The sequence below is a fragment of the Ovis canadensis genome, chromosome 22 (assembly GCF_042477335.2).
Source record: "Ovis canadensis isolate MfBH-ARS-UI-01 breed Bighorn chromosome 22, ARS-UI_OviCan_v2, whole genome shotgun sequence".
Lineage (NCBI taxonomy): Eukaryota > Metazoa > Chordata > Mammalia > Artiodactyla > Bovidae > Ovis > Ovis canadensis.
The window spans coordinates 20819004-20842998 of NC_091266.1; the positions used below are offsets into that span (position 1 = coordinate 20819004).

At 37.3% G+C, this 23995-nt stretch overlaps 1 protein-coding gene across 5 annotated transcripts in view; it reads left to right on the top strand.

Annotated features, from left to right (window-relative positions):
• The window catches only part of PCDH15 (protocadherin related 15), a 1084160-nt gene that overhangs the window by 944942 nt on the left and 115223 nt on the right, over positions 1-23995 (top strand). For all 5 annotated transcript variants that reach the window (XM_069567843.1, XM_069567842.1, XM_069567840.1 and 2 more), the window contains exon 26: positions 20597-20724. In XM_069567843.1, the coding sequence (XP_069423944.1) occupies positions 20597-20724 (128 nt within the window). The remainder of the gene's footprint in view (positions 1-20596; positions 20725-23995) is intronic.

Here is a 23995-nt window from a genome sequence, read left to right on the forward strand (position 1 = left end):
ATCTCTCCAGACATTTTAGCTACAAGAGATGAAAGGAACCAATGAAGTTTATTTCAATTTGTTTTTTTAAATTTTTGTGTACATTATGGTTTAGGTTCCAAGCTTCTAATTGTGGCTTGGTCTGTCTGATGACCAGTGTCCTTCCAGGAGACCACCAAGGTCACTTCATTAGAACCACTGCTGATTCCTATCACTTATCCTCTAGAAAATTCCAAGGGATTTAGGAATTCAGTGTCAGAGATTCTTATCGCTCAGAAAATTACAGGGGTCTTAGGAGCTGTATGTCATGTACCAAAATCAAACACCGAATGTTAGAACAAATGATTCTTCTAGTACCTCTACTTACAGGAATTTTAGGAGCTCTGCATCAAGAACCAGGCACAGGTAAAGATCTATATATCTATATTTTCTTATTATCTCACATATACTTATCCTGACATGTACATATAGTGTATACATGGGTACTATTGTGTATACTTTGACATAGTTTGCTCACCATGAAAATATTTTGAAAATAGCATGAATGCCAAATCACTTTTTAATCTTTACAACTCTAATGCTTTACATTTTTTGGTGATGATAAGCACATAATCTATTCATTATAACATTTAATCACCAAAATAATCATATTTTTTAATAGATTATAGATAAGGAGGCAGGTCTCTGTCCCTGTTCAAAATCAGTCCAAAAGTACAAAACTATAGGGGAAAAAAAATTCTTTTAAATCCATGGTGTTTCTACTTTGCCTCAAGCTCTTAGGAAGTAAGGAGATAGGATATTTTCAGGAGGTATATATATATAGAAGCACTTCATTGAGCAGTTTTAATCTAAGCCAGATTATCTACACAGCCTGTCAACAATTTCCTGATGTAGTTAAAAAGTAGGATTGATTACCCTGTTCCCATTTATCACTCTATATTCTCAGCCTCCAGGGAATTTATTAAAATGTAGAAATTCCCTAGTAAAATGTTAGTTTCTCATTGTTCTTACACATAGAAGTTTCTAAAAACCTAATACCTAAAGAAAAATTTTATGCTAATTGACACCAACTGTCCTGACCCACTCCCCACAAATCACAAACTTTAGAGAGGTTTAGGATTATGTTATCTGGGTTCAATTCCTGGGTTGGGAAGATTCCCTGGAGGAAGGCATAGCAACCCACTCTAGTATTCTTGCCTGGAGAATCCTGACGGGCAGAGGAGCCTGATGGGCTACAGTTGATGAGGGCACAAAGAGTTGGACATGACTAAGTGACAAAGCATAGTAAAGCACAGCACAGGGTTATGTTGGATTTTTTTTTTAATGGCTTCTCTCCTGATTTTTTAGATGCTCAGCGTAATTTTCCAATTAATTATTTTTAATTAATTACTTTATTTTAATTGGAGGATAATTACAATATTGTGATGTTTTTGCCAAACTGAAGGAAGGCCCCAAAGTGAAATAGTTAAGAATATGTATTGTCTCTGGTAAGAAGACAAGTTTTGGATGAGAGTCTTCTGCCTTTTCCTAGTTGTATAATCTTAGATGTATCATTTAATCCTTCCAACCCCTGTTTCTTCACCAATAAAATGTGGATAATCAATAACACTGGATTATTATGGGGATAAGGGCTTCCCCAGTGGCTCAACAGTAAAGAATCCTCCTGCAATGCAAGAGATGCAGATGACGTGGCTTTGATTGCTGCACTAGGAAGATCCCCTGGAGGAGGGCATGACAGCCCACTCCAGTATTATTGGAGGGAAAATCCCATGGACAAAGGAGCCTGGCAGGCTACAACCCATGGGATTGAAAACAGCTGGACACAACTGAAGTGACTGAGCATTATGGGTATAAGGTGAAATGATGCACTGAAAAATTTTAGCTCGGGAACTTCTCAATTATTAAGTAACTACTATTATCATTGTGCTAGTCTGCTTGGAATGCCATAAGGAGATACCATAGACTATATGGCTTAAGCAAAGGAAATGTTTCCCTCACATTTCTGGAGGCTGGAAGTTCAAGATCAAGGTGTATCAGAGTTGGTTTCTGGTGTCACCTCTCTTCTTGGATGGTGGATGACCATCTTCTCTCTGTGTCCCCACAGGGAGAGTTGAATAGAGATAGAGAGACAAAGACAGGGATAGAGAGAGAGAGGAAGGCAGCAAGAAAGAGCACTAGCTTTCTGGTGTTTCCTCTTAAAAGGATACTAGTCCTTTTGGATCAGAGCTCCACACCTACAACCTCATTTAACCTGAATTACTTCCATAATGGTCCTGTCTCAAAATCATATTAGGAGCTAAGTCCCCACATAGGAATGTGGGGAAGACACAATTTGGTCCATAACTACCATTAGTTTCCAGAGTCAGTAATGTTGTTTGTACATAAAAGAAAATTATAAACAACTCTCATGTTTGCCATATCACAGAATTTTGCTTTCCCTAAATTTGTCATCTCTAAGCATCCGAAAACTTTTCTGTTTCATAAATATAGTCTCTGAATTTTATATTTTTTAACAAAAGCAATAATATGACTGGTGTAGACAGAAAAAACATTCCCTTCTTCATGCCCATATCTTAATCCTTGGAATTAATTGAATCAGTTCAGTTCAATTCAGTTCAGTCGCTCAGTCGTGTCCAACTCTTTGCGACCCCATGAATCGCAGCATGCCAGGCCTCCCTGTCCATCACCAACTCCCGGGGTTCACTCAGACTCAGGTTCATCGAGTCAGTGATGCCATCCAGCCATCTCATCCTTTGTTGTCCCCTTCTCCTCCTGCCCCCAATCCCTCCCAGCATCAGAGTCTTTTCCAATGAGTCAACTCTTCGCATGAGGTGGCCAAAGTACTGGAGTTTCAGCTTTAGCATCAGTCCTTCCAAAGAAATCCCAGGGCTGATCTCCTTCGGAATGGACTGGTTGGATCTCCTTGCAGTCCAAGGGACTCTCAAGAGTCTTCTCCAACACCACAGTTCAAAAGCATCAATGCTCCAGTGCTCAGCTTTCTTCGCAATCCAACTCTCACATCCATACATGACCACTGGAAAAAGCATAGCCTTGACTAGATGGACATTTGTTGGCAAAGTAATGTCTATGCTTTTCAATATGCTATCTAGGTTGGTCAAAACTTTTCTTCCAGGGAGTAAGCATCTTTTAATTTCATGGCTGCAGTCACCATCAGCAGTGATTTTGGAGCCCAAAAAGTAAAGTCTGACACTGTTTCCACTGTTTCCCCATCTATTTCCCATGAAGTGGTCGACCAGATGCCATGATCTTCGTTTTCTGAATGTTGAGCTTTAAGCCAGCTTTTTCACTCTTCTCTTTCACTCTCATCAAGAGGCTTTTCAGTTCCTCTTCACTTTCAGCCATATGTCATATGTCATATATCATATACCTTTAAAGGCCAAAGGACTTCCTAGGTGTGATTAAAGATTTGAGATGGTGCAGTTATCTTGGGTTATCTAGGTGACTCCAATGTGATACAAAAGTCCTTATAATTGACGTAAGATAGGACTGTCAGGGTAAGAGTGATGTAGCATGAGAAGGACTCAATTAGCCCTCACTAGCTTTGAAGATGGAAAGAGACCACAAATGAAGGAGGTCAGTCAGGCAGATTTAAGAAGCTAGAAAAGGCAACAAAACAGATATACTCCTGGAGCCTCCAGAAATCAGTGTAGACCTGCTCACATATTAACTTTAGCCCAATGATATCACTCTGGCCTGTAGAACTCTAAGATAATACATTTATATTGTTTTAAGCCACTAATTTATAGAAGAAATAGGAAATTAATGTGCTGTCATACTTTCTTTGCATCAAAAAGAAGTTTCTCCCTGTGCTGCTTTAACATTATTCAAAATGTTATTTTTTTCCTTTTTCTTCAGCAGCACTGTAGACATTTATAAATCCTTCAAATCATGACTCATTACTCAGACTGACATAGAAGGGTTGACTGTGATAGCCTGCTCTTTGAAATAGAATTATCTGTTTATTCAGAAACATTTTCTTTGGTTTCTACTATCTACTTGCCTCTATTCTGGAAACTGGTGGGAAATGATCTCTGGTCTCTAATGGACAGTTGTCTTGTTTTTATGAAAAATCTTATTTTTATTATGAAAAGGGACTGGAGTATGAATTTTAGCCACGTCTGGGTATGAAGTCTGGCTCTTCCTTATTACAGGGACTTAATTTCATTAACTTTTAATTTATTTGAAAAGCAGAAATGATAATCTACTTCATGGATGATTTAAAAGGTTTTAAAGAGATCATGTAAACAAAAGAGCCAGTACATGGACTAATACAGAGAGAATATTCAAAAAGGAAAAATGCATTTCTCTTTCCTTCTGTCAAAATATGGTAAGCCAGAGTTGACATTAATTTCTTCTTAATGAATTTTATACTATGTTTTTAGACAAAACTCCTGTAAAGTCTCAAGAAAAAAATAATGTAATGTTGCTTTCTGTTGAGTGTTTGTGGGTATGGGAAGGGGCTATTGAGTGTATTTAGGGACCTGTATGATGATCCAAGACCGCCTATTTAACATTAGTCATTACAGTCAATGTACTTTTTCAAGTGTTTAGTACATTACACTTTCAAGATACAGTCTTTTTGTTTGTTGGCTTGTTTCATTTGTTTTTGTTGCTGTTCAGTTTTTAAGTTGTGTCTGACTCTTTGCCAATCCATGGATTGCAACATGTCAGTCTCCTCTGTCCTCCCCTATCTCCCAGAGTTGGCTCAAATTCATGACCATTTTGTCAGTGACACTATCTGAACCTCTCATCTCCTGCTGCTCCTTTCACCTTCAATCTTTCCTGGAATCAGGGTCTTTTCCAAAGATTTGGATGTTCAAATCAGGTAGCCAAAATATTGGAGATTCAGCCTCAGCAACAAATTTTCCAGTGAATTTTCAGGGTTTATTTCCTTAGGATTGACTGGTTTGATCTCCTTGCTGTCCAAAGGACTATCAAGAGTCTTCTCCAGCACCACAATTCAAAAGCATCAGTTTTTCAGCAGTCACTCTTCTTTATGGTCCAACTCTACATCCATACATGACTACTGGAAAAACCATAGCTTTGACTATGCGAATATTTTTGAAAAGTGATGTCACTGTTTTTTAATACGCTTTCCTCTCAAGGAGCTGCTGCTGCTGCTGCTGCTAAGTTGCTTCAGTCATGTCCGACTCTGTGCTAACCCATAGACGGCAGCCCACCAGGCTGTGCCATCGCTAAGGAGCAAGTGTCTTTATTTCACGGCTGTAGTTATCATAAAGTGATTGAAAATATGTCGCTGCTTCTACTTTTTCCTCTTCTATTTGCCATGAAGGTACTGGATGCCATGATCTTATTTTTTTAATGTTGAGTCTCAAGTCAGCTTTTTCACTCTCCTTTTTCACCTTCATTAAGAGGCTGTTTAGTTCCTCTTTGCCTTTAGGGTGGTATACATCTGAATATTGCTGATATTTCTCCTGGCAATCTTGATCCTAGGTTATAGATTCATTAAGTCCATTTAATGACTTACTACATTAAGTCATTTGTAGTACATTTTTCATGATGTACTCTGCTTATAAGTTAAATAAGCAGGGTGACAATATACAGCCTTATCATAATGTTTTCAAAATTTAGAGCCAGTCAGGTGTTCCATGCCTGGTTCTAGCTGTTGCTTCTTGATTTGCATACAGGTTTCTCATAAGACAGATAAGGTGGTCTGGTATTCCCAGCTCCTTAAGAATTTTCCAGTTATTTTGTGATCCACATAGTCAAAGTCTCTAGAGTAATCAATGAAGCAGAAGTAAATACTTTTTTTTTTTTTTCTGGAATTCCCTTGCTTTTTCTATAATCCAGTGGATATTGGCAGTTTGATCTCTGGTTTTTCTGCCTTTTCTAAACCCAGCTTGTACATCTGGAATTCTTGGTTCATGTAGTACTGAAGCCTAACTTGAAGGATTTTGAGCATTACCTTGTTAGCATGTGAAATGAGTGCAATTGTATGGTAATTTGAACATTCTTTGTCATTGTTCTTCTTTGGGACTGGAATGAAAACTGACTTCCAGTCCTGCGACCTCTGCTGAGTTTTCCAAATTTGTTGACATATTGAATGCAGGACTTTAACAGCATCATCTTTTAAGATTTGAAATAACTCAGCTGGAAATTCTATCACCTCCATTAGCTTTGTTCATAGTAATGTTTCCTAAGGCCCACATAACTTCATTTTCCAGGATACCTGGCTCTAGGTGAATGAACAGACCATCATGGTTATCCGGATCATTAAGATTTTTTTTTTAATAGTTTGTCTGTATATTCTTGTCACTTCTTAATCTCTTCTGCTTCTATTAGGTCCTTCAGTTTCTATCTTTATAATGCCATCCTTGCATGAAATATTTCCTTGGTATCTCCAATTTTCTTCAAGAGACCTCTAGTCTTTCCCATTCTATTGTTTTCCTCTATTTCTTTTCATTGTTCATCTAAGAATGTTTATTTATATATTATTTATATAAGAATGTTTACTTATCTATTAAGTGTTTATTTATATAATTTACCAAATTCATCAATTATTGCTTCTATTTAAGTGAAATAACTTTGGGCTTAAACCCATACTTTCGACTACGTGTCTAAAATACAAATATCATTTAATGGTCTATTCAAGCATAATTATTTTTTTCTGAGCTATGACTTTGCATTTCAGGGTAAAATAATTCTTTTTAAGTTTGTATGTCCACAGAGTATTTTTACATCAAATATTGTAGTGTATGTCTTTCTCAAAGACTGTTGACATTTTTAAATGAATTTTTCACAAATCTATAGTCTTGCCATATAAACAAGACTATGCATAACTAATATAGCACTTTTACTGTCTCCCAAGAGTTTTTATACTATTTAACTTCTTCTGTTTGCAGTAAAAATATATGTATTTTTCCACTACATTATTTGATATTTCTTATATAATATCCCACATGAAACAATTTTATTTTGTAATTCAATGCTAGGAATTATTTTTCAGTTTCATGAAATTGGTATTCTTCCTCATTCAGAAAATAACAATAATAATAATACCTTATCTCTCCTATCTTGAAAGTCAGGGAACTCAGACACATTTGATACAGTGAGACCACGATGTATTTAATGCTTTACATGTATTTGTTTACTTAATTCAGTTACTTAAATATAATTGCATGTGTGCATGTGAAAGTCACTCAGTTGTGTCTGCCTCTTTATGCCCCATGCATGGTAAAGCTCTTGGGGCTCCTCCATCCATGGAATTTTCCTCCATCCATGGAATTTTCCTCCATCCATGGAATTTTCCAGGCAAGAATACTAGAGTTGATTGCCATTCCCTTCTCCAGAGGATCTTCCTGACCCAAACTCAGGTCTCTTGCATTGCAGGCAGATTCTTTACCATCTGAGCCACCAGGGAAGCCTTCATATACTACCTTGTTATTGTTGAGAAACTTAGCTCATAAAGGGTAAATAACACATGTAAGGTCACACTGTATACATGGAGTATTTCTGGCGTCTCACCCAAGCTCTGGCTCTACAACGTGTGCTTAAGTGTGTTTATTTCCCAGTTCACCACTACAGAAGTTTTATTGGTCCTTATGGCTTCTCTATTAAGCTGTTTTTGTGGAGAGAGCTGGAATTTAATAGATACAAATAAATTAAAATATTGCCTTTTTATTTTGAATGGAAAAACACTGAGCTAAAAGTCATCATCATTCCCTTGCAAATGCTTTAAAATGCATCAGTTTGCTTTCAGAGATTATCACAAAATTGTAAGCAAAACCAGTGAAAAGAAATAACATTGCATTCTTAGCTTCTATGTTGATGGTTACAATTCATAGGGAAACTAAGTTTATTAAATTTTCCTAATGAGAAAACTATGTTAATATGGACACAAAGCCAAACTGTAATTAATATTTAGGATATTACTCTCCTGTTATCTCATCACTATAGTGAAATTATCAATGTCATCATTTTCTTCACTAAAAGACTTAGCTAAAAATCAAGTGTATGTTAAATCCAAGCACAAGGTTTTGAAGCCAGTAGTTACATACTGTTATTACTTTAGTTCAGCTATTAACCTTCCACAAACACATACACAAAAAGGTATGTTTTAGATACAAGCAATTAAAATCATGCAAAAGTGAATTAACATCAAACTAAATTAAAATATTATTCAAATGAATCTCAAAATATTCAGTTTCTCTTGCTGCCTAGCTATTTAAAATAAAGTGTATATAAGTATGACTAAGATAAATTCCTGAAGAGAAAAAAGCTGAGAAATAAGAAATAGAGTCTTTTCTCATTCTAACATACTTATTATTTTTCAAAAAATCATGTAAATATATTATATTCCTCCTAATTCCATATAATAGACAAACTATATCATATTTCCTATATAATTTTTATTCAAACTCTATTATCCTAGTGAATAACCATAAACCCCTTAGTAGGGTCAGATTAAATGCTTAACTTAGATGATCCTTCTGTTCTTATATCTTACTTTATCTCTAGAAACAATCATTTATCTGGAATATAAATTAGGGCAGAGGAACAAAAAGGAAGTTACTACAGTCCGTGGAATTCTGAATGATTTTAGACTTGTTTGTTGTCCAGTTGCTAAGTAGTGTCTGACTCTTTGTGACCCCATGGACTATAGCATGCCAGACTTTGTTACCCTTCACTATCTCCCTGAGTTTTTTCAAACTCATGCCCATTGAGTCAGTGATGCCATCCATCCATCTTATCCTCTGTTGCCTTCTTTTCTTCCTGCCTTCAATCTTCCCCAGCATCAAGGTTTTTTTTTTTTTTTTTTTTTTTTTTCCCAGTGAGTCACCTGTTCCCATCAGATGGCCAAAGTTTTGGAGCTTAAGTTTCAGCATCAGAACTTCCAATGAATATTCAGAGATGATTTCCTTTAGGGTTGATTGGTATGATATCCTTGCAGTCAAAGGGTCTCTTAAGAATGTTCTCCAGCACCACAATTCAAAAGGATCAACTCTTAAGCACTCAGCCTTCTTTATGTTCCAAATCTTACATGTGTACAGACTACTGAAAAGAAAAGAAAACAAAACAAAAAGACAGAGCTTTGACTACACAGACCATTCTTGGCAAAGCGATGTTTTTTTTTAACTTGCTGTCTAGGTTTGTCATAGCTTTCTCTCCAAGGAGTTCAGTTCAGTTCAGTCACACAGTCATGTCTGACACTTTGCGACCCCATGGACTGCAGCACTCCAGACTTCCCTATCCATCACCAACTCCCAGAGCTTGCTCAAACTCATGTCCTTTGAGTCAGTGATGCCATCTAACCATCTCATCCTCTGTCATCCCTCTCTCCTCCTGCCTTCAATCTTTCCCAGCAGAAGGGTCTTTTCCAATGAGTCAGTTCTTCCCATCTGGTCACCAAAGTATTGGAGTTTCAGCTTCAGCATCAGTCCTTCCAATGAATACCCAAGGAGTAAGTGTCTTTCAATTTCATGGCTGCAGTCACATCTGAAGTGATTTTTGGAGCCCAAGAAGAAATTCTGTCACTGCTTCCATATTATCCCCTTCTATTTGCCATGAAATAGTGGAACCAGATGCCATGATCTTAGTTTTCTTGAACGTTGAGTTTTCAGCCAACTTGTTCACTCTCCTCTATTACATTCATCAAGACTTTCTTTAGTTCCTCTTCGCTTTCTGCCATTAGAGTGGTATTCATCTGCATACCTGAGGTTATTGATATTTCTCCCATCAATCTTGATTCTAGCTTGTGAGTCATCCAACCCAGCATTTCCCATGATGTACTCTGCATCAGTTCAGTTCAGTCAGTCACTCAATCGTGTCCGACTCTTGTGACCCCATGAATTGCAGCACGCCAGGCCTCCCTGTCCACCACCATCTCCTGGAGTTCACTCAGACTCACGTCCATCGAGTCAGTGATGCCATCCAGCCATCTCATCCTCTGTTGTCAAAACTCCTCCTGCCCCCACCAGCATCAGAATCTTTTCCAATGAGTCACCACTTAGCACGAGGTAGCTAAAGTACTGGAGATTAAGCCTTAGCATCATTCCTTCCAATGAAATCCCAGGGCTGATCTCCTTCAGAATGGACTGGTTGGATCTCCCTGCACTCTTGAGTCTTCTCCAAGACCACAGTTCAAAAGCATCAATTCTTCGGTGCTCAGCTTTCTTCACAGTCCAACTCTCACACCCATACATGACCACAGGAAAAACCATAGTCTTGACTAGATGAACTTTGTTGGCAAAATAATGTCTGTGCTTTTCAATATACTATCTAGGTTGGTCACAACTTTTCTTCCAAGGAGTAAGTGTCTTTTAATTTCATGGCTGCAGTCACCATCTACAGTGATTTGGGAGCACAAAAGAAAAAAAGTCTGACACTGTTTCCACTTTTTCCCCATCTACTTCCCAGGAGGTAATGGGACCAGATGCCATGATGTTCATTTTCTGAATATTGAGCTTCAAGCCAACTTTTTCACTCTCCTCTTTCACTTTCATCAAGAGGCTTTTTAGCTCCTCTTCATCTTCTGCCATAAGGGTGGCGTCATCTGCATATCTGAGGTTATTGATATTTCTTCCGGCAATCTTGATTCCAGCTTGTGTTTCTTCCAGTCCAGCGTTTCTCATGATGTATTCTGTATAGAAGTTAAATAAGCAGGGTGACCGTATACAGCCTTGACATACTCCTTTTCCTATTTGGAACCAGTCTGTTGTTCCACGTCCAGTTCTAACTGTTCCTTCCTGACCTGCATATAGGCTTCTCAAGAGGCAGGTCAGGTGGTCTGGTATTCCCATCTCTTTCAGAATTTTCCACAGTTTATTGTGATCCACACAGTCAAAGGCTTTGGCATAATCAATAAAGCAGAAATAGATGTTTTTCTGGAACTCTCTTGTTTTTGCCATGATCCACCAGCTTGAACATCTGGAAGTTCACGGTTCACATCTTGCTGAAGCCTGGCTTGGATAATTTTGAGCATTACCTTACTAGCGTGTGAGATGAGTGAAATTGTGCAGTAGTGGCATTCTTGGCATTGCCTTTCTTTGGGATTGGAATGAAAATTATCTTTTCCAGTCCTGTGGCCACTGCTGAGTTTCCCAAATTTGCTGGCATACTGAGTGCAGAACTTTCACAGCATCATCTTCCAGGATTTGAAACAGCTCAATTGGAATTTCATCACCTCCACTAGCTTTGTTCAGTGATGCTTTCTAAGGCCCACTTGACTTCACATTCCAGGATGTCTGGCTCTAGGTTAGTGATCACACCATTGTAATTATCTTGGTCGTGAAGATCTTTTTTGTACAGTTCTTCTGTGTATTCTTGCCACCTCTTCTTAATATCTTCTGCTTCTGTTAGGTCCATACCATTTCTGTCCTTTATGGAGCCCATCTTTGCATGAAATGTTCTCTTGGTATCTCTAATTTTCTTGAAGAGATCTCTAGTCTTTCCCATTCTGTTATTTTCATCTATTTCTTTCCATTGATCACCTAGGAAGGCTTTCTTATCTCTTCTTGCTATTGTTTGGCACTCTGCATTCAGATGCTTATGTCTTTCCTTTTCTCCTTTTCTTTTCACTTCTCTTCTCTTCTTTCACATCTATTTTTAAGGCCTCCTCAGACAGCCATTTTGCTTTTTGTGCATTTCTTTTCCATGGGGATGGTCTTGATCCCTGTCTCCTATACGATGTCACGAACCTCATTCCATAGTTCATCAGGCACTCTATCAGATTTAATCCTTTAAATCTATTTCTCACTTCCACTGTATAATCATAAGGGATTTGATTTAGGTCATACTCTAACGATCTGGTGGTTTTCCCTACTTTCTTCAATTTCAGTCTGAATTTTGGAATAAGTAGTTCATGATCTGAGCCACAGTCAGCTCCTGGTCTTGTTTTTGTTGACTGTATAGAGCTTCTCCATCTTTGGCTGCAAAGAATAGAATCAATCCAATTTCAGTGTTGACCATCTGGTGATGTCCATGTGTAGAGTCTTCTCTTGTGTTGTTGGAAGAAGGTGTTTGCTATGACCAGTGCGTTCTCTTGGTCAAACTCTATTAGCCTTTGCCCTGCTTCACTCCGTACTCCAAGGCCAACTTTGCCTGTTACTCCAGGTGTTTCTTGACTTCCTACTTTTCATTCTAGTCCCCTATAATGAAAAGGACATCTTTTTGCAGTGTTAGTTCAAAAAGGTCTTGTAGGTCTTCATAGAACTGTTCAACTTCAGCTTCTTCAGCATTATTGTTTGGGCCATAACCGTGGATAACTGTGATATTGAATGGTTTGCCTTGGAAACGAACAGAGATCATTCTGTCATTTTTGAGATTGCAGCCAAGTACTGCATTTCAGACTCTTTTGTTTACCATGATGGCTACTCCATTTCTTCTGAGGGATTCCTGCCCACAGTAGTAGATATAATGGTCCTCTGAGTTAAATTCACCCTTTCTTGTCCATTTTAGTTCACTGATTCCTAGAATATTGACGTTCATTCTTCCCATCTCTTGTTTGACCACTTCCAATTTGCCTTGATTCATGGACTTGACATTCCAGGTTCCTGTGCAACATTGCTCTTTACAGCATCAGACCTTACTTCTATCACCAGTCACATCCACAACTGGGTATTGTTTTTGCTTTGGCTCCATACCTTCATTCTTTCTAGAGTTATTTCTCCACTGATCTCCTGTAGCGTGTTGGGCACCTACTGACCTGGGGAGTTCATCTTTCAGTGTCCTACCATTTTGCCTTTTCATACTGTTAATGGGGTTCTCAAGGCAAGAATACTGAAGTGGTTTACCATTCCCTTCTCCAGTGGACCACATTCTGTCAGACCTCTCCACAATGACCCGCCCGTCTTGGGTTGCCCCACAGGCATGGCTTAGTTTCATTGAGTTAGACAAGGCTGTGGTTCTAGTGTGATTAGATTGACTAGTTTTCTGTGAGTATGATTTTAGTCTGTCTTCCCTCTGATGTCCTCTTGCAGCACCTACCATCTTACTTGGGTTTCTCTTACCTTGGGTGTGGGGTATCTCTTCACGTCTGCTCCAGCAAAGTGCAGCCCCTGCTCAGTACCTTGTATGAGGGGTATCCCCTGACAGCTCCCTCTCCTGACCTTGAAAGTGGAATAGCCCCTCTAGGCCCTCCTGTGCCCTCGTAGCCACTGCTCCTTGGATGTGGGGTTGCTCCATAGAAGTCTAATAAGCAGGGTGATAATATACAGCCTTCTACCTCTTTCCAGTTTGGAACCAGTCTGCTTTTCCATGGCTGATTCTAACTGTTGCTTCTTGACCTGTATACAGGTTTCTTAGAAGACAGGTAAAGTGGTCTGATGGTTCTGTCTCTAAGAATTTCCCATAGTTTGTTGTGATCCACGCTGCCAGAAGTTTAGCATAGTCAATGAAGCAAAAGAAGGTGTTTCTCTGGAATTCTCTTGTCTTTTTTTTAATGATCCAATGTAGAGTGGCAATTTAACCTCTTGTTCCTCTGCCTTTTCAAAGCCCAGCTTATATATCTGAAGGCTTTTGGTTCATGTACTGCGAAAGCCTACCTTGAAGGATTTTGAACATTACCTTGCTAGCATGTGAAATGAGCTGAAATGTGCTGTAGTTCAAACATTCCTTGGCATTGCCTTTCTTCGGGATTGAAACAAAAACTGACTTTTTCCAGTCCTGTGGTCACTACTCAGTTTTCCAAATTTGCTAACATATTGAGTGCTTTGCTTTAACAACATAATTTTCTAATATTTGAAATAGTTCAGCTGGAATTCTATCACCATTCCAGCAGCTTTTTTGGTAATAGTGCTTCCTAGACAGCATATTAAAAGCAAAGACATCACTTTGCTGACAAAGATCCATATAGTCAAAGCTATGGTTTTTCCAGTAGTCATGTATGGATGTGAGAGCTGGATCATAAAGAAAGCTGAGCGCTGAAGAATTGACACTTTTGAGCTGTGGTGTTGGAGCAGACTCTTGAGAGTCTTGGACTGCAGTCTTGGACTGCAGTCTTGGACTGCAGGGTGATCCAACCAGTCAATCCCAAAGGAAATCAGTCCTGAATATTCTTTGGAAGGACTAATGCTGAAGCTCCAATACTTTGGTAACCTGATGCAAAGAGTTTATTCATTGGAAAATACCCTGATGCTGGGAAAAATTGAGGCTCGAAGAATAAAGGGGCGACAGAATGAGATGGCTTAATTGAATCAACAACTTTAGATTTAGCATTTTCCTAATATTAAACCTAAAACAACTGTTATCTTTAAGAGAGATACTCATTCTTAAAACAATATGCAATTGTTTGGCACTATTATTTCTCGGGGCTTAAATATATATCATCTCATTTATGGGGATGAAATATAGTGATTAATTTTATTTAAGTAAATACCAGGTAGGGATTTGGTAACAATTTTAGTTAATTCCACTTTTATTAAACACCTATTATGTGCTTCTAAAATTTTATTTGACAGTAAATAAAGTACAATAATAGCATTACAGGGAAAATAGCATAAAAGTTAGGGTGTGTTTGTGTGTGTGTGTGTGTGTGTGTGTGTGCAATTTAAGAAGGATTTAACTTTGACCTTTTGGCACCAACAAAGTACAAAATACATAAGTATGGTAGTCCAACCATTGTTTAAAGTTCTCTGCAATAGAATTACATTATGATACAGTTCAAAAAATCAGTTTAATGTGTTACATTGTGTAGAATATTTAACAATAAGAAAAGTACCATCTTTGGATTCAGTCTAGTCTAGTGTGTTTTCTTTCAAACTAAACTCTTTAATTCCCAAGTATGACAATCAATACCTCATTGATGTATATATGCTAGAAATAATTAGATGTTTGGTTGAAGTCTAGAGCATTCACACTGAGAGAATATCAGGAGCAGGTGCCACTACCAATAAGCAATGATAGGAGTGGAGATGAACAAGATTGAATCTCTGACTTTAAAGAACTCAGTGAAGATGATGATAAACAATGTCTTATCAAATAATTGCAACTCAGTTTACCCATGTTAACTGAGTCCTTTGTTGAAGACATGTGCATGTACATGGCCTCAGGAGAGGATTTTGTTATATATTTGCAAAAACTTTCCATTTTATTTTCATTCCTCTAATCTCTTTCACTCTCTCATTTTAATTAAGTTTTTTTTCAATCTCATCATTATTCACATTTTGGGCTAGATAATTTTCTGTCATAGAGGCATGTCCTATTCATCACAGGGCATTTCTCAGCATCTTTGGCCATTATCAACTAAATTCTAGTATCACTTTCCCCACTGCCTCACCCTCTGCAGATATCACTACCAAAAACATCTCTGGATGGGCAAAATTAATCATAATTAAGAACCATTGCTTTTACTCATTGAATCATTATTTAGAAAGTATTTTATGAGAACCCAGTGCAACATAGGCCATAGGTTGGTCACGTGGATAGAAGGGCTTCCTAGGTGGCACTGATGGTTAAAAAAAACAAACAAATAAACAAACAAAACTGGCCAATGAAGGAGATGCAGGAAACTCTGGTTCAGTCGCTGAGTTGGGAAAATTCTGAAGAGGAGGACATAACAACCCACTCTAGTATTCTTGTCTGGAGAATCCCATAAAAAGAGGAGCCTGATGGGTTATAGCCCATGGGACCAGAAAAGAGTCTGATACAACTTAGCACTTAAATAACAACAAGAGAAAGCTAATAGCACAAAATTAATTATTAGAAAGGAAAGGGGGAAATCCAAACCAAATTTGGTCTTGAAAAACATAGTCTAGTTGTGGCAAGCGGGGACTGCTCTTCATTGTGGTGGGCAGGCTTCTGGTTTCAGTGCTTTCTCTTGTTGCATAGCATAGGCTGTAGGCACAGAGGCTTCATAATTATAGTGTGTGGGCTCAGCACTCGTGGCTCTTAGGCTTAGTTGCTCTCAGGCATATGGAATTTTCCTGGACCAGGGATTGAAGGGGTGTCTTCTGAATTGCACCACTGGACCACAAGGGAAGCCCAGCTTTAGTGATATTTTTACTATCAGTTACTCTTCTGAACCTGTTTCAGCTTATTTAGGATGTCTAAAATAGATCTATTCAAGGAGTTTTCTATTCTGACTCATACTTCTTTTTCTTAGCTTTACTTCTTAGTAGCTCTGTTTTCTCTTTCTTTAAACTAATAAGTCCCATGAAGGTAGCTCATGTTTCCTTGCATAAAGGATCACTTCTGGAACTTCTTGACTTGCTGAACCCAAAGATACTGCCTAAAGAAAATAGTCTCTCATACAACTGGAGAAAAAGAATATAAGTGAAGGAGGGGAAATGAGGCAGTGGGCACCAAAATGCATAGAGGGCTACAATGTCTTTTAACCAAATCTCTTGCCAAGTAAATCTTTCATCCAGCTTATAATTTTTCATCCTCTGTGGTTCTCATTGTGAGTTTCTCATTGTCTCACCCAACCAGAAGGGAGACTATAGGAGGGTATCAGGTCATCATGCATTTGTGGTGTTCTCACAATATTCTGTTATACATTTTATCAATACCACTTTACTATCTTCATCTGCACTCCTTTCTGCATCTTTCTTTTTTGTTATGTGCTTCATAACTACCTTAAATAAAATATATAATATGGAGAAAATAAAAGATTCTGGAAACACCCATAGAGGTAAATAGTAGACTTAAATGAATTTAAATTAGAGTTGCTTCCAAATTTCTGCCTTCGTAATAAATCAAAAACCAAATTAGATGAAAGATCATGATACAGTCCTTAGTTCTCACACTCAGTCAAAGTGTGCGAGCTTCGGAAATTTACCGTGTCATGTATATTGCATGCTAGTTAATCAGGAAATCTAAGTGAATACTATCCTAGTGATTACATTGTAGGGGTGCATTTCATTATTTTTGGACTTGTCACCAATTATCTTATATTCTTTGATTAGATATATCATAATATCCACCCCCCTGCTTTCTTCAGAAAAAATGGACAAATTTAACTGTGTATATGTAAGTTGTAAAATGTGGTGTTTTGATATACGTTGCTATTGCTTTGTCATCAAATTATGTCCAACTCTTTGTGACCTCACCAGGCTCCTTTCTCCATGGGATTTCCTGGCAAGAATACCGGAGTGGTTTGTCACTCCTTCTCCAGGGGATCTTCCCAGTCCAGGGATTGAGCCAGAGCCTCCTTCATTGGCAGGTGGATTATTTACCACTGAACCACATACATATATACTGTGAAATGCATACCACAAATTAGTTATTACATCCATTAACTCACAAAGTCAGTGTTTGTGTTCTTTCTCTGTGTGTGTGTGTGTGTATGGGTGTGTGTGGTAACAACATGTTAAATCTACTCTCTTAGTAGATATGAGTACATGGTATAGTATCATTAAGTATCATCACCATGTTGGCCATTAGATCTTCACTTATAGTTTAAGATTCACTATTTTTTTTCTAATTATCAAATGTATAATTCTTAGCTTTGATTCTAGAGGTTAAAAATTGTTTGCTACTAAGATGAAAATGGATGTCATTTTGGATGAACTCCGATGGTGGCTGACCAGGGTGCAATTCAGAGCCCTGGTGCTGCAGGATAGAAAAGCACAGTCTACCATCCTTACTTCCTTGCTGGTACCCTTCTCTGTTGATCTAGCACATTTTTCTCTTTGATTCCAGCTTGCCCAGTCTAGGAATGGTGGGAAAGAGACAAATAAGAGAGAAACTAAATGAGTAGCAGCAAGGCAGTGGTAAAATTCTGGAATTAATTCTCTTGTCTCATTGATCTTTCCCAAGTCAAGCAAAAAAGGTGCCCATTTCTAAATTTTTATAAGGATAATGAAGATTATTCATTCATTTATTCAGTTGACACAGAAATATTATACACCTATGATCTACCCACTGTGCTAGTAGCTTCATGTTAATTTGTTATGGTTGAGGATACAATAAAGTAATAAAAGCAAGGTGTGCCTAACAGTTTGTAGATCATTTGCCCTATATTTGATCCTACATGAAATGCACGAGAAAAGTTTACTTAGGTACATCAGAATATTTTTTTATAATTTAAATCTGCATTTTACAAAATCTTTACCACATATTCCTCATTTTACTAATTTTAAGTTATTTTTATCAGATTTTTTGTTAAATGGTCATTTGTGGACTAATAAAAAGTTTTTTTCCTTAAAGGTGTGATGATTGAAAAAGTGAGATTAAACGTGTGGTGAAGAAATGTATCCCTTACTGTATGCTTGATGTGGTTTAAATTATAAACCCAGTATTTATAAGTCATATAATACTCATCTCTCCACTTATATCTTTTTCAATAAATGCAGCATAGTCTCTGATACACAGTAAAACTTGTTTTTCCTTGGTGGGAATAAGTCCCTCACCTAACTATTGTATACTATGTAGATAGATAGATACATATATATATATGTTACATATGTATATACTGTATATGTACATATACTATATACAGACTTCCTGGGTGGCTCAGCAGTAAGGAATCCACCCTGCAACGCAGGAGACACAGGAGACATGGGTTTGATCCCTGGGTCAGGAATACCCCCAGAGAAGGGCATGGCAACCTACTCCAGCATTCTTGCCTGGAGAATCCCATGGGCAGAGGAGCTGGTGCGCTATAGTTGATAGGGTAGCAGAGTGGGATATGGCTGAGCAGGCACACACATACTACATATATATGCTGCATTTTTTTTTAATTTTTATTTTTACTTTATTTTACTTTACAGTACTGTATTGGTTTGGGCATACATTGACATAAATCCACCACGGGTGTACATGAGCTCCCAAACATGAACCCCTCTCCCACCTCCCACCCCACATCATCCCTCCGGATCATCCCCGTGCAACAGTCCCAAGCATCCTGCATCCTGCAGCAAACATAGACTGGCGACATTTCTTACATGATGGTATACATGTTTCAATGCCATTCTCCCAAAACATCCCACCCTCTCCCTCTCCCTCTGAGTCCAAAAGTCCACTCTACACACCTGTGTCTCTTTAGCTGTCTTGCGTACAGGGTCATCATTACCATCTTTCTAAATTCCATATATGTGTTAGTATACTGTATTGGTGTTTTTCTTTCTGGCTTACTTCACTCTGTATAATCGGCTCCAGTTTCATCCACCTCATTAGAACTGATTCAATTGTATTCTTTTTAATGGCTGAGTAATACTCCATTGTGTATATGTACCACAGCTTTCTTATCCATTCATCTGCTGATGGACATCTAGGTTGTTTCCATGTCCTGGCTATTATAAACAGTGCTGCGATGAACACTGGGGTACATGTGTCTCTTTTTATTCTGGTTTCCTCAGTGTGTATGCCCAGCAGAGGGATTGCTGGGTCATTATGGTACTGGCACAAAGACAGAAATATAAATCAATGGAACAAAGTAGAAAGCCCAGAGATTAATCCACACACATATGGACACCTTATCTTTGACAAAGGAGGCAAGAATATACAATGGAGTAAAGACAATCTCTTTAACAAGTGGTGCTGGGAAAACGGGTCAACCACTTGTAAAAGAATGAAACTAGATCACTTTCTAACACCACACACAAAAAATAAACTCAAAGTGGATTAAAGATCTAAACCTAAGACCAGAAACTATAAAACTCCTAGAGGAGAACATAGGCAAAACACTCTCCGACATAAACTACAGCAGGATCCTCTATGATCCACCTCCCAGAATTCTGGAAATAAAAGCAAAAATAAACAAATGGGATCTAATTAAAATTAAAAGCTTCTGCACAACAAAGGAAACTATAAGCAAGGTGAAAAGACAGCCTTCGGAATGGGAGAAAATAATAGCAAATGAAGCAACTGACAAGGAATTAATCTCAAAAATATACAAGCAGCCCCTGCAGCTCAATTCCAGAAAAATAAATGACCCAATCAAAAAATGGGCCAAAGAACTAAATAGACATTTCTCCAAAGAAGACATATGGATGGCTAACAAACACATGAAAAGATGCTCAACATCACTCATTATTAGAGAAATGCAAATCAAGACCATAATGAGGTACCACTTCACACCAGTTAGAATGGCTGCGATCCAAAAGTCTGCAAGCAATAAATGCTGGAGAGGGTGTGGAGAAAAGGGAACCCTCTTACACTGTTGGTGGGAATGCAAACTAGACAGCCACTATGGAGAAGAGTGTGGAGACTCCTTAAAAATTGCAAATAGAACTGCCTTATATGCTGCATTTTAAGCTAAGAAAATATCATTGCTAGTTAAATACTGAAGAATAATTTTTTTTTAATTTATAGCAGACTTTATTATTTCATAAGTTAATATATTTGTGTCATTTTGATGTATTTCGATAATGTGTGTGAAGTAATTGCGAGTATGAATGGTTGAGTTGTTTTGTTAAAATTAATAAAACATACTACTTTACTGCCTATTAAATCCAGTAAAATAAATTAAGAAGACATTATAATTAAAGAAATAGCAGCAAGTTAACATTATGATTCCAGAAACATCATTATCAGTGTCCTCTGTGGGTATAGGGTATTAAGTATGCCAAATAGGAATGAGTATCTGAATTAAGTTATTTACATTGTTCAAAAAAAAAAAAGTCTAAGTGTCTACTCCACTCCATCTTTTTCCAATGAGTAACCATCAATAAAATATATATTATTTGTTATCTTCCAGGCAATACAGCTAAAGTGTATATTGAGATTCAAGATGAAAATGATCATCCCCCAGTGTTTCAGAAAAAATTCTACATTGGAGGTGTGTCTGAAGATGCAAGGATGTTTGCTTCTGTGCTAAGAGTTAAGGTATGAGAACATTTGTTAAGATACAGAATTTAAAGTGAAAACAAATAGCTCACATTTTGCAAATAAACTATAGCCGTATAATTTATATTAACTGAATGCATACTTGTATTGTTTAAATGAAAATCTGAAGCTTACAGATATATGAGTTTAATTAGTCAAACTAAATACAGATTAATTATGAGGTGAATGCTAAGTAACTTTTGTGCTTCATTTTCACTTTAAAAATAGAAACAAATTTCTTATGATGTTTTACATAGAATAGAATATTAAGATGTATGTTTTCCTAATAGATTTGTATGCCTTTTATATTAAGATTTGATTTAAAATAATTCCCAAGATTCCCAGAATGGAGTATTATAGCAAATATAAAGTAGCTATTTTCTAATTGAAGAAGTAATGAAATAAATTTTGTATTTTTTATCAATTATTTTTAAAAATTCAAAATGTTAGTTAAATCAATGTGAAAATAAGCTACTAACATCAGTACTTTAGTAAAGATTTTTAAAAACCTTGATAGGTCAAAAATATTTTGCTCATTTTGTGGTAGTTTAAAAATATAACATCTAAGATTAAAGTTGCTAATTTAAAATTTTTCTTTATTTAATTACCAAATATGTGTTCAATAGTTAGCAGTACATAAATTTGAAGTGTTTTATAACTAAGAAATAAATTTGCAAATATTTCATTACACTAAGGGAAATTTATAGGCTATAAGACTTTATTAGAGTTATTTTTCTGAAACTACTTTAATGATCAAATTTTAAAATAGCTATTAGTGTAGCTAAGAAAATATCTCTAAGAAAATCCAGCTGTTGATTGCTTCTACTTTGGCTCATGAGTAGATAATTGCCTTTCTTTCCCTATTATCAGGATCATCATGATTGAGTTCTTCTTACATGTGATTTTTATCATCTTACAAACATTCTTAAATAAGAAAGAAAAATCAAGCAAATAAAGCATGTGTGTGTACGTGCAAAATATCTCTTTCACAGTGCCAATTCTGACTCTTGATTTGGATCACCAGTTATAACTAAAATTGGTCTACAAATTTTAGCCAACACATTATATCCAACTTGTATTATGATTAACAAATAACAGTCCTTTGTTGATGATGTTTATATTATTTTACAGTTTAGTCTTATAACGGATTGATTCAGTGCATCCATTTAGTTGGTAAATAATTTTTGAATGTTTATAGTCTGCATTGTTCTAGAAGCTGGACATAGAGCAATTGAAAAATAATCAAAGAAAAAAAGACCCCCAAATTCCTCACCCTCAATGCAAACAAACTAGTAGCAGAAACACATTATAGATCCAATGTCATGTTAAGAGCAAGATTTGTGTATTTCTAGGTAAGATGCATTCTGGGCATTCTGATACAAAGTCTCTAAAGATGGAGGAATTCAATGTGACTAAAAAGCCTAGCTGGGGATGAGACTGGAAATGCAGCCCAGGACTAGGATACGGTTTTTATCCTTGATGTATTTTGAATGAAATACAAAATGGTTTTGAATGATTCTGTCTAGAAGTGTGACATAATCCAATACAAAGGGATTATTTTGAATGCTGTGCAGGGTGAGGGGTGGGAAAAGGTCCACAGTGTTTTAGATAAGAGTAGAAACAGCCCAATGCATCACTAGTCCAGGCAAGAGTTAGTAGTGGCTTAAACCACGGTGGTAGACTATGAAGATGATAAGAAGAAAATTAAAAGAAAGCCAAAAGGATTTGCTGATGTATTATATTAATATGTGGTGCATTCGAGAAAATCAAGGATGACTCAGAGGGTTTTGTTCTGAACAGGTCCCCATTACTCCCTCAGGTATTGTGGTGCAGAAATCAAGAGTTCATTTTTGGAAATAGTATGTTTCTGAGGCTTCTTCAATGTGCAAGTATGATTCTTGCAGGACAGTTACAGATATTGATTTAGAGTAAGGAAAGAAATCATAGACCAGATTGAAATTACGATATCAAGAAAATGGGTGTAGGTGGAAAAAGGTCCAAAGGCTAAACCTTGGGAAGTCAACACTTAGAGATCCGGAAGAAGATTCAGCAACTGATGCTGAGAAATTGCTGCTGTGAGGTAGCAGGAATAGTAGGAAAATGCAGAGTCCCTGAGCCTCGTGAGAACTGGCTGATGAAAGAGGGAGTGATCAACTGTCAAGAGCTGCTATGAATAGAAGGCCCCTGTGGATTTTTACATGACCACTTATGCTAATGGAAGTATATAGTAGTGGAGTAAAAATTAGCTAAATGCTAAAAGAGTCCATTGATAAAGGGGATTATTCAAGGAACCTGTAGATGTCAGCAATAAGATAATCAAGTGGGTGATATTATCCGATGATGGCATTTACTTCAGAAGAGTTGGAAGATGGCAAAGGAGATGAAATAAAGTTCTAAAAGCAATGATTCAGAGACAGAAGGCTACCTGCCACTTATCTACCTCCAGGCATTGTGTTATGTCCAGAACAGGAGTCACTTTTTGAGACAGTCTTGGAAAACAGTATCTTATGTAGAGGAGATGGACAGGGTGGGAGGAATCAAAAAGTAATAATAATATGGAGAAGGAAGTTGAATATTTAGAGAATATTGATGATGATGGACAATCAATTCCATGGAATCCTGGTAAAATGGTGGTGGTGGAAAAGGTGAAATGAGAAACTGAGTCACATTAGGCTGTGTGAAGGGTTACATAGGAATAAATATCTGGGTGGTGAGAGAAGCAATAAAGAGAACTCATGGACATCTTTTGATGATGTAAACAGGGATGTGATTGATTGTTTCTTTAGGACTACCAGGAATTCTGTAGGACATTCCTTTCTTCAATTGATCAGTGGATTATTCAGGATAGGGACAAGGGTACATTTTAGAGAAGGAAATTAGGAATCATTCCAGTATTCTTGCCTGGAAAACCCCATTGACAGAGAAGCCCGGTGGGCTACAGTCCATGGGGTCGCACAGAGTTGGACACGACTAAACACACACAAAATACAGAGTAATTGTACTTTCTCAAAGTGCAACAAATGAGTAGGATAGTCTAAGCTGAAGAAACACAAAGCCAAACCCAGAAGTGAAGTACAGAGTGTGTTAGTGGAACAGTAATAGGAGGACGGGACCTTAGGAAGTGATGAGGGTAATAAATCTTCAGTGGTGAACATTTACAGATGCTGCCTTTAGCCTTGAACACTGGAAGTTTCTCCTTTCCAAATTTAATCAGAATGAAAGTAAGTTGAGCAGTTCTCAATTCATACTTAGAGCAGCAGAAAAATGTTAT